This window comes from Ailuropoda melanoleuca, chromosome 10 (assembly GCF_002007445.2).
Source record: "Ailuropoda melanoleuca isolate Jingjing chromosome 10, ASM200744v2, whole genome shotgun sequence".
Lineage (NCBI taxonomy): Eukaryota > Metazoa > Chordata > Mammalia > Carnivora > Ursidae > Ailuropoda > Ailuropoda melanoleuca.
This window is the reverse complement of record NC_048227.1, coordinates 19713397-19725397: the sequence shown is the minus strand read 5'-3', so window position 1 is coordinate 19725397 and position 12001 is coordinate 19713397. Positions and strand designations below refer to the sequence as shown.

General features: G+C 46.1%; 1 protein-coding gene across 1 annotated transcript in view; it reads left to right on the top strand.

Annotated features, from left to right (window-relative positions):
• SLC5A11 (solute carrier family 5 member 11) overlaps window positions 1-12001 on the top strand; it is a 46903-nt gene that overhangs the window by 26510 nt on the left and 8392 nt on the right. Inside the window, 3 exon segments of the mRNA XM_034670235.1 lie at window positions 485-663; window positions 3723-3928; window positions 8984-9119. Of these exon segments, the coding sequence (XP_034526126.1) occupies window positions 485-663; window positions 3723-3928; window positions 8984-9119 (521 nt within the window).

Genomic DNA, 12001 nt, shown 5'->3' with positions numbered 1-12001 from the left:
TGAAGGAAGTTTAAGCAGGGCGAGACAGGGAGTGATGGGATAAGGAGGGTGTTTTGGTTTTTGTTTTTTTTTCCACAGAGAATGTTCAGGAAAGGCCTTTCTAGGGTGATGTTTGAACCACACTTAAATGCTATGAAGGAAGCTCTTAAGAGAAGTGCAGGGGGAAGAGAAGTCCAGGCAGAGGGCTGTAGCTGGGCCTCCCCCCCGCGTGAGCCATCATCATCCAGCAGGCAAGGGTGGGCTTCTCCAGCACGGAGGTCTCAGGGCAACACAAGAACAAGGGCAGAACCTTCCGGGCCCTTGAGGCCTAGGCTTCAAGCTGCACAATATCGCTCCCACCATATGCTGTCGGTCAAAGCAAGCCATTTGGCCAAGCCTCTTGTTAAGAGGTCGAGCAATCAGCTTTACCTCAGCCTGGAAGGAGCAGGAAAGCCGCGGCACTCGGGAAGGAGATACCGTGGCCGTCTTTGCAAACAACACTAAGAAATCTCCTGAGGCAGGTCTTGAACTTGCTTCCCAGGGTAACTTCTCTCCACCACGGTACCCATTCCTCACCTCAGTGCTTACCTCCCCCCCACCCAGGTGGCCTGGCCGCTGTGATCTACACGGACGCCCTGCAGACGCTGATCATGCTTATAGGAGCGCTCATCCTGATGGGCTACAGTAAGTGGGGCCCCAGGGTCACTTGGGTGGGTGACAGCCCCTCTCTCGGTGACATCTGCTTTTATCACTGTGATTGGCAAGCCCACGCTCAAAAGCATACCCAGGGCATTCCTGCTCGAGACATGGTTATTTTAGCTGTAAAAGAATTGGGTTTATGGAAACATATTGGTTTTTTTTTAAGATTTATTTATTTTAGAGGGACGGGGGAGGAGGGCAGAAGAAGAGAGACTCTCCAGCAGCACCCCCCACGCTGAGCGATGAGCCCCACAAGGGGCTCCATCCCATGACCCCAAGATCATGACCTGAGCTGAAATCAAGAGTCAGCCTCTTACTCGACTGAACACCCAGGCACCGCCACATTTACTGTTTTTTAAGTAAAAATGAATAGTTCTTCTAATTTTGATAGGGATAAATGACTAACAAATTAAAGGGGCAAAGGGTCAGCTCTTCCTTAGAGAAGAATCCCAGGGAATAAATGCAGTCGGAGGGAGAGCTAGAAACTCACCATGAGGACATCACAGTGACCTGCAGGCAAGACCAAACGATACGTGCTCAGGTTGGCAGGGGAGAGTTGAGGAAGACACAGGATCTTTGCATGGCTGCAGTTGTCGTGTCCAAAATATTTATTCATTACAAAGGGAAACATAGTCACTTCCCAGTGGGGCCACCTGGCCCACACCACTGTGGCTAAGTGATCACGGTTAATGTCACCGGGAATTAGACATTGACCTCATGTCACTCCTGATACGGGGAGGAGGATACGCCGTATGCTGTGTGCCATGCTTGCCAAGACATAACCTCAGCTTCATTGGGAAGAACCACCAGACGCCCGGATCGAGAGACATTTTACAACGTAACCTAACCAGTTCCTCTGACGCATCAAAGGCATGGAAAATAAGGAAAGGCTCAGGAATTGTCTAGAAACAGGGGTCGAGGGGTATAAACAAGAGTTTGACCTGAACATGGTGTCTTTCTGCACGGTTTGCATTTTGTTTCTGTGCCTGTCATCCTTCCAACAAGAATAGAATAATTGTTTCACAACACAGATGAAAAGGACGTATTATTAACTTAACAAGAAGTGTTTCGGTCCCTTAAAAGAAGAAAAACTTCACGGTGTCCTGTGTGTAAAGAGGAAATACAGATGAGTAACGGATATGTGAACTGTCCAGCCTCACTAGGAAAGTGTCGCTGTCAGAAATACCAAATCTTTGAACCTCCCACGGCTGCACGAGCTACATAAAACAGATTTTCAGAGGCAAGAGAGAGCCAAAACAGATCTGCCCAAGGTCTATTATTCTTAGCCAAACCTCTAGATCTTTCTATGTATTCTATGGCTGTAGTGGAATTAAATAAAAATCAATAACAGAAATAGACCTGCAAAATCTCCAAGTACTTGAAAATTGTCTGTTTGCTGAACACAGGAATTATATAGAGAAAACCCTGAAGACTCCACCAAAAATTGTTAGAAGCAATAAACAAATTCATAAAGTTGTAGGTACGAAATCAATGTACAAAAATCAGTTGTGTTTCTGTACATTAACAAATGATTGGAAGGAGACATTATTAAGTAAGTAATTATTTTTTTGAAGGTTAATTCTAAATAAAGGTATTTTGGTGTTGGCCCTGAAGTTTTCAATGTTCATCTCAGTTTTCCTTCTTATTCTACTGCTCCGTGTATAGTTTAAGAAGCTTGCAATATTACACTTCCGATTCTCCCTCCTGTCTTCTGTGTTATTGTTACTATACATTTACACATGCCCTAAACCCCGATACACTGCTACAAGTTTTGCTTTAGACAGTCGATTATCTTTTAGAGTGATTAAAAAGAAGAGAAAAGCCTTTAAAAAAAAAAAAAAGCCTTTTAGGGTGCCTGGCTGGCTCAGTTGGAAGAGCATGCAACTCTTGATCTTGGGGTTGTCAGTTCAAGCCCCACATGGGGTGTAGACATTACTTAAAAAAAAATCTTAAGGGGCGCCTGGGTAGCTCAGTTGGTTAAGCGTCTGCCTTCGGCTCAGGTCATGACCTGAGGGTCATGGGATAGAGTCCCTCATCGGGTTCCGTGCTCAGTGGGGAGCCTGCTTCTCCCTCTGACACTCCCCCTGCTTGTGCACACTCGCTCTATATCCCTCTCCGTCAAGTAAGTAAATAAAACCTTCAAAAACAAAACAAACAAAAAACACATTGCAGCAAAATACACAAGACGAAAGTTGCTAGAAATAGAAATTGACAGAAACCAAAATAGTGCCAAAGACTTCAACACTCCACAGGACAAAACCATAAATAAGGATTTAGAAGTTATAAATTACATGAATGAATAAGCTTTCTCATAATAGCGAACATACTTTTTTCCAACATCAAAGAACCATCTACAAAAATTAGTCATTGAAAAAAAATAAGCAAAATTTACAAAAAATACCCATGTGAATTTGGATGGGAAAAAATCCATCTCTGTTTTCATAAATCTATAACTGAAATGTAGCATATTTTTTTCAGTTGTAAGTGTAGGCAATAAACCACAGGAATATTAGCAACATCCATGACTTTGATACCAAAGATACCACAGACGTTTCTATCCAGATGTTTTCACAGTCCTTGGCCTGAAGTACTGTTTGTGCTCATGGCTGCTTTGAAACCAAATGGTTATTACAAAGGAGCCTGGCTGGCTCAGTCAGTGGAGTGTATGACTCTTGATCTCAGGGTTGTGAGTTCGAGCCCCTTGTTGGGCATAGAGATTACTTAAAAAAAAAAAATAGTTATTAGACCTACTGTTAGGTCGTACTGTTTAATGGAGCAAATAACTACTAAGCCACAGTTTTTATGTTTTGATGATTGCCTTCAGTATATTTGGTTTCCTTTATAATCCTATGTATTTTGTATTATGCATCGGTTATTAATATTCTGAGAAGCAAATAATCACCACTAAGGCATCAAAACAAGGCTAGGAACCTTCCCCTGTTAGCTCTGCTCTACGTAGGATGTCGCCCATCCAGCCATCCCCTTACCACTTGCTGTCGATGGCTCGGAGTTTCTGGCAAATTGGTGTTTCCTCTGCGTTTTAGGTTTTGCCGCAGTTGGCGGGATGGAAGGCCTGGAGGAGAAGTACTTCCTGGCCGTGGCTAGCAACCGGAGTGAGAACAACAGTTGCGGGCTGCCCCGAGAAGATGCCTTCCATATTTTCCGAGACCCCGTGACATCTGATCTCCCGTGGCCTGGGATCCTACTTGGAATGTCCGTGCCGTCCCTGTGGTACTGGTGCACGGATCAGGTACGGGGCAGCTGATGAGGGAGCGCCCTGCAGGACGGCTGGTTTCCTCCATCTGTTCTCTTGTTTGCGTTCCCCTCTCCCTCCCCCACCAAGCTCGGCTACTCCTTCCTTCCTGCTGCTCCACATTATTTTACTTCTGGAGCTTGCTCATGTAGTGGCAAGTCCAGGGCTGCTAATATTTGCAAAAGGGAACTGGTTTTTTTGTTTGTTTTTAAAGATTTACTGATTTATTTTGGGGGGGAGAGAGAGAGCGAGCGAGCAAAGGGAGGGGCAGAGAGAGACAGACTCTCTGCTCAGCGCAGAGCCAGACGTGAGGCTTGATCTCACGACCTTGAGATCATGACCTCAGCCGAAAATCAAAAGTTGGATGCTTAACGGACTGAGCCACTCAGGCGCCCCTGCAAAGGGGAACTCTTTTTTCTTTTTTTAAAGATTTTATTTATTTATTTGACAGAGAGAGACAGCCAGCGAGAGAGGGAACACAAGCAGGGGGAGCAGGAGAGGAAGAAGCAGGCTCCTAGCAGAGGAGCCTGATGTGGGGCTCGATCCCAGAACACCAGGATCACGCCCTGAGCCGAAGGCAGATGCTTAATGACTGCGCCACCCAGGCACCCCAAAGGGGAATTCTTAATACAGCTTGCTAATGTCTGGAAAGATCCAATAAACAAAAGAGAGGGTACATTTTAAATGGAGGTTAAAATTGATATTGGGTATCATTTACTCAACAAATACTCACTGGGTGTCCTCTTTGTCCCAGACACTTGGAAATCATGAGTAAACAGATCAGACAGGGCTCTTGTCTCTCCTGGCGCTCACCTTCCTCTAGTGGGGGGTAGAGAGACAATAAGTAAATTATGTGGAATATTTAAAGGTGATAAATGTCTTTTTTTTTTTTTAAAGCAGGGAAGGCAAGAGAGGTTGAGAAGGTGAGAATGCAGTTTAAAATAGGGCGGCGGGGCGCCCTGCTGGCTGCATCGGTGGAGCTCTTGATCTTGGGGTTGTGAGTTCGAGCCCCACGTTGGGTGTAGAGATGACTTACATAAAATATATAAAGCATTTTGAAAAATAAATAAATAAAATATGGTGGCAAGGGGAGGTCACCCTTGGAAGCAGAGCCTTGAAGAGCAGGGCTTCCTGCAATAGTGGGGGAACAGTTTGCAACGGAGGGAACGGCCAGAACCAAGACCCTCCAGCTCATATGCGGCTGGTGTGAAAAAAGAAACGAGAAACACAAAAGGCAGGACAACATGTATAGTAAGCCCTTTTGTGTTAAAGGGGGGAGGGATAGAATTGATATTTGCATTTCTTACGTATCCATGAAGAAACACCCGGTGGAGGTAGGTAAAATGAAGAAGAGCGCATGCTCATGGGCAGGGAGATAGGAGCCATTTTGCTGCGTACCTGTTTATGCTCGGTCAGGTTTCAAACCCAGCGAGTGTATCACCCGTTGAAATGTGTCTTCCCGATGAGGGTCGGAGATCTGTGTACCATTTTGGAAGCTGTATTACAGAGTCAGAGCTGATGGAAGTTTATTTATTTTTTATCTTTTTAAAAGATTATTTATTTATTTATTTATTTGCGAGAGGAGAGAGAGAGAGAGCACAAGCCAGGGGAGCAGCCGAGGGAGAGGGAGAAGCAGGCTCTCCGCTGAACTGGGAGCTTGACTCGGGGCTCGATTCCAGGACCCCAAGATCATAACCTGAGCCGAAGGCAGATGCTTCACTGATGGAGCCACCCAGGTGCCCCAGGGCTGATGGAAAGTGATGATCTCGGAGTAGGGCGACTGAATTTATGCAGGTGACCATGCCGAGAACAGAGCCCAGGTACCCCCATGGCCCAGAGCGGCTCTGTACCTCGGCAGTGGTGGGCACAATACACACGCACTGCCCCTTTAAGAGAGAGACTGTCCTTGGCAGATCTTCTCCCCCTCCCCCCGCAAATCTCAGGTAGGAGACACTTTGGGACACAGCACAGATCTAGGCTGACAGCGTGGACTTTAAATGTCACAGGCCCCGAGTCACGTTCAGGGGGCATAACCTTGAAATACTAACATCTTATTTCCTTGTTTCCTTACTAACAGTGTCGTTACTAATGGTTACAGAAGAGGGAAGCATGAGGAATTTGGCCGTAGTCCTTCGGTCGCAGGGATAGTTAATAAACCATAAAAAGCACTTACATTTTTGCTCTGGTTTGTGTCAGCGCTCCTGACACAGCTCACAGCCGGCTGATACTTCTGAATTTGTACAGATACTTGAGGTGCCTCGAGCCCTTCTTACCTGGAATTCCAGCGTGCACCCTGTGAAAACCACCTCCAACCCACCCCACGTTGTTCAGGAGCCTGGGGACTTAGTCACAGACGACTCAGTCTCCTTCCAAATGCCAGCAGGGCAAGAGGGCCTAGAAACGCAAGCCTTCCTTGACCGCGTGACTTTGGTCTTGACCACACGTTGTAGCCGCTGACCTGGATTCCGTGGCGTCCTGAGACTGCTTTGCTTCACTGTGCTGGTCCTGCCCTCGGGAACGTAGAGCTTTGCCAGGGTATATCTAGGCTAATTTTAAGATACTTATTTATTAGAGGGAGGGAGAGAGAACACACAGGTGTGCATGGGGGGCGGAGGGCAAGAGAGGGAGAGAGAATCTCAAGCGGATTCTGCACACAGCATGGAGCCCCACACAAGGCTCTATCTCACGACCTTGAGATCATGACCTGAGCTGAAATCAAGAGTTGGAGGCTCAACCAACTGAGCCGCCCAGGTGCCCCTAGGCTAATTCTAGAACAGGAGAAAGGCAAAGCAGCATTTGTGACTCACTGACAGAATATTCCAGATCTTCCTGGGTAGAGACTGAAAAGATAAATAGCAACAGACAATTGTAATGGCATTTAAACATTTACTGCTGCTGGTCTGACCATTCTACATGGATTAACTCCTTTTCATATCATTCCTCTGAACTGTGGTTCCGTTACCTGGACCTGGGGGTTGTCCTACAAGGGGACCCCCTCTTCCCTGGGCTCATGGGTTTTCAAGGAGCACAAATGTCTTCGAACTTACTCAGCTGCCTCTTAAATTGATGTTTGTATTCTCCAGACTTCCTTTTGGTCACAGTTCAGGGTCTCTTGTAGAAAGGGCTTTGTTTTCCAAAGCTCTAAATGCTTTCCTCTCTGCTTGCAGAGGGACAGCCTAGGATTGAAGCCTGTGTGCCTCTTTGGGCACCTTACTGAAGCAACATGACGTAACCTATAGACCTCACATTTTACTACCACATTCTCAAGTGTTCTAGAAAGCCTCAGTAGATACATGTCTGGAGTTCTGAGAAATAGCATATAACAGTTAACCAACTTCTATAAATTTTCTTAAAAGATTTATTTATTTATTTGAGAGGGAGAGAGAGAGTGAGACTGAGCACGGGGTGGGGAAGGGCAGAGGGAAAGAGAGAGAATCCCAAGCAGACTCTGCATTGAGCAGGGAGCCCGACGCAGGGCTAGATCTCACAACCCTGAGATCACGACCTGAGCTGAAACCAAGAGGTGAACGCTCAACCAACTGTGCCACCCAGGCACCCGAATTAAACCCACCTCTAAATAAGGACGGCTAACTTCCCAGCTGTGGACTGAAGGCCTCCATGCTCCCCACCTTTTCCTCACATAAGCCAATCCTACATTTTAGAGTCTTTCCCATGCAGCATCCAAACAAATCTAATTTGTGCCTGTCAAGGTACCTTTGGTCGCAAGTGACAAAAAAACAAAAAACCCTGAAACTATCAGGAAAAGGGCGGGAGATGTATTAGCTCGTGGAATACAAACAGCAGGAAGTAAAACGAGCCTTCAGAAATTGCTGGAACATAGTCTGGTTTCCCTCTCCATCTCCGTCTTATTGCCTCCCACTGCAGACCAACAGGAAAGAAGCTGACAACTCCCTAAGTCCAAATCCGAAAATCCTGTAGAAGGGTCCAGCATGCGTCAGGTGCCCACCCCTGGGTCAGGCAGCTATGCTCAAGATGGTAGTGTAGCCTTGTGGACAGGGAGTGGGTTTCAAAAGAAGGAGCAGGACACTCTAGGAAGACTACCCCATAAATGTTCACTGTTAAAAAAAAAAAAAAAGGAAGAATCCCAACTTTGTCCTGCTTGTCACAGTGTCACAGTGGTAATGATGTGACATTTCAGTCCTCTTGTCCGTGGTTCGCTGAACCTGCTTGTAAAGGCTCTGGTAACTCACCAAGGTCTCTGTAGCTTCTCCAGATGCTTCAAGACTCAAAGCCTAAGAAAATAGGAGAGAAAGTTCTGGGCTCATGTAGATTGAATCTGAAGGCTGGAGGAGGATTTTGGGGGACCAGCCTCCTACTCAGAAAACACTCTGGAACAAGTTATTCCTTTTGAGTAGATAAGGTTTTTTTTTTTAATTTCATATATATTTTTAAAGATTTTATTTATTAGAGAGAGAGAGAGAGAGAGCGACCATGAGTGGGGGGAGGGGCAGAGAGAGAGGGAGAAGCAGGCTTCTCACTGAGCAGGGAGCCTGATGTGGGGCTTGCTCCCAGGACCCCGGGATCATGACCTGAGCTGAAGAAGGCAGGTGCTCAAATGACTGAGCCATCCAGGCATCCCTGAGATGACTTCAGCTTCAAGGGATCTTTTCCAATATGATGTCAGAGGTGCAGCTGGTGGTCTAAGCTCCTTTCATAGTTGGCAATTCTAATGGAGGCCTTGGGTGGTAGGGTGCTGCTTTCCGTTGCCTCTTCTAAGACGAAGTTCTATGGAAAGCTATAATTGGCCCACCTCGGATTCATACTTTTCCTCAACTGATCACGGTAGCCAGAGAAGTGGAGAAATTCTATGTAGACATCAAGTTGGCCAGGTCCAACTCCAGGATAAAGGAGTAGGGAGGGGATGGAAGGGGGTTCTGTAGCTTCCTCAACTGGACCACAGGGATTGGGCATAGGAAAGCGATGTTCCCCCAAAGAGAAGCGAGACAAACCAAGATCCCAAGTCCACGATGCACTCTTCGTTTGCTTTTAGAGAGAGCCACTTCAGCCTCCAACCACCCCACTGTTTTCCAGGTGATCGTTCAGCGGTCTCTGGCTGCCAAGAACCTGTCCCATGCCAAAGGAGGCTCTCTGATGGCCGCCTACCTGAAAGTGCTGCCTCTTTTCATGATGGTGTTCCCAGGAATGGTCAGTCGTGTCCTCTTCCCAGGTGAGAAGACAGTGGGGAGAAGAGGTCATCTGTCTTTGACTTTCAGACCCTGTGAAGTGTTCTAAATATATGACTGCCACCAGAGATTGGGACTGGAGTCCCTGCAGAGTGATTTGGCTGAGGCAACCCCATCCAGACATCCGACTCTACAGTGTTTCCCAACAGGGCTTCAACAGGAATGTCTAGTGGATGTCCCAGGCCAGTAGAGAGGAGACCCATCTGGGGCCTTGCCTCAAATGTGTTTTTTTGAAGCCACAAACTACAGGCCGAGACCCTGTGGTTCCAGACGTCAGTTTCCTAAAGGCTAATGTGAGTTCCTCTTGTGCTTCTTTGTATTTCAGCTCAACGGTTTGGTTATTTTTGGCCCAATGGAACCCGTTTGGGGGTACTTGACAAAAATCAGGGATGTCAAAGCCTCTAGAATATTTACCTTAAAATTTTTTTTTTAATGTGGTAAAGTGATAAGATTCGCACTGTGTGGATAAACAGCACTGGGGGGAGGGTGTTATTGGGAGTCATTGTGATGTCAGGAACTGGTGATCTGTATAGAAGAAAGTTCCTCTTTTTCCAAATCAGTGAGCTTCCTCCCGTACCCACCAAGGCTGTTACTAATTTAAAGAGGAGTGTAAGGCAGAGTGCTCCCTTCTCTGCGCTTTATCCTACACAGTGTCATGCACAGGTAAAGGAAGGGTAGAATGGCCTAGAAGTTTTGTCAAAATAATTTAGGACAATACGCCTTAGGAGCAAAGAATTGGGGAAGGAAAATGGGGGAGCTGTCCTTGGTGCTAGATTCTGGGCTTCCCACTCCTCCAGCCCAGAGGGCACGAAGAACCCAGAGTCAGTGGTCTTGGTTCCAGGGAAGGCGCACAAGACTTGGAAAAAGCCAGGTCAGAGTAAGAACTGGGATTTGGGATTTGTGTGACTTGATGCAAAATATACAGCTTTTGGGTAAGGCTTGACATATAAACAAAGAACAACCTGCATTCACCTTGTTAAGAGTCTTGCTTGAAACAACCTACGTTCATCTTGCTAAGAGTCTTACAGAGAGTGTGGTCTCCCTGAATATGGACTCTGATTTGAATGTTGCAGCCAGAATCCTGGCCCTGCTACTTCCTAGCGGTGTGACCTTGGAAAGCCACTTGCCTCTGTTCCCTCACTCATAAAACGGGGATAATTCTTCATGAGGCTTAAAGCAGTTCTGGGCGTGAGGTAAGCACTAGAGACGTGTTTACTCTTATTTTATGTATTAATCTCATTTATTCCTCAAAACAACCTCATGAGGTAGGTACTGTTAGGGCTTTTTCCATTTAAAGGTGAGGAAACTGAAGTTCATCCACTCATTTATTCTTCCATGTGTCCATCAAAGATTCTGAGAGCCCGTGATCTGTCAAGCCTTATTCTAGGAGACCCTAGAATGGACCCTAGGGGATCCATAAGTGAACAATACAAACAATACCCCTGCTGTTGTGGGGCTCACATTCTAGTAGTGGAGGAGACACACAAAGATAAGGAAATAAGTAAATGAGATATCCACTGATTATGTCGAAAGCGGTGAGCCACTGATTGTGTTGAGAGCTGTGAGTAAAAGGCACAAGGAGACATCAGGGAATGCTTGGTGGGGTTTCTTCTGATAGGGTTTCCAGGGATGGCCTCTATGAGGAGGAAGAGGCAACAGTTGATCCATATGGGTGGTTTCTTCTTTTCTTTTTTGGGAGGAGGGGCAGAGGGGGGTAGAGAGAGAGAATCTTAAGCAGACTCCATGCCCAGCACAGAGGCTGATGTGGGGCTCGATCTCACGACCCTGAGATCATGACCTAAGCTGAAATCAAGAGTCGGATGCTTAACCAGCTGAGCCACCCAAGCATGCTGGATGGTTTCAAAATACATTTCAGAGTGGATCCAACTAGATTAGTGATGGGTTGGATTTGGGGCATAAGGAAGAGCAATCTAGACCCCTCCAAGGTTAAGTGACTTGCTAGAAATTAACCTGGCTAGTGCAGGGTGAGCTGGGATTGGAACCCAGGTGCATCTGCATCCAAAGCCCAGCTCTTAATCATGCTATTGTTTCTCTTAGCAACTTAACGCCTTAAGCTTTGGGTCAGTGTCTGGAATATCAATAGCAAGACCTTGACCATCATTCTTAACAGCCAGTCAATCAGCAGTCATGATTAAGTGAGACATAATGCCATGCTCTATGTCCCTTAGGACTTTTTAATGTAGCAGACGAGTCTGATACTCATGAAAAAGCAAGATAAGATACAAATCAAAACACTCTAGCATATGGTACTAACAATAAGTGAAAGGAATTTGAGAGTGAAGTAGGGTGGAGAAAGTGAGGTGGGCATGGTGTGTTTGAAGACCCGGACAAGTGCTTCTCAAAGTGTGGGTCCCAGTCCAGCAGCATCAATGTCACCTTGGAACTTGTTAGAAATGCTAAGCCAAGATGTCCTTCAACGGATGAATGGATAAAGAAGATGTGGTTCATATATACAGTGTTACATTATTCAGCCATCAGAAAGGATGAATATCTACCAGGTACATGGACATGGATGGAACTGGAGGGTATTATGCTAAGTGAAATAAGTCAGAAAAACATAATTATGTGGTTTCACTCATATGTGGCACATAAGGAATAGTGCAGTGGGCAATAGGGGAAGGGAGGGAAAGCTGAATGGGAAGAAACCAGAGGGGAGACAAACCAAATGAGACTCTTTTTTTTTTTTAAATGATTTTTTATTATATTATGTTAGTCACCATACAGTACATCCCCGGATTCCGATGTAAAGTTCGAAGCTCCATTAGTTGCGTATAACACCCAGTGCACCATGCAATACGTGCCCTCCTTACTACCCATCACCAGTCTATCCCATTCCCCCACCCCC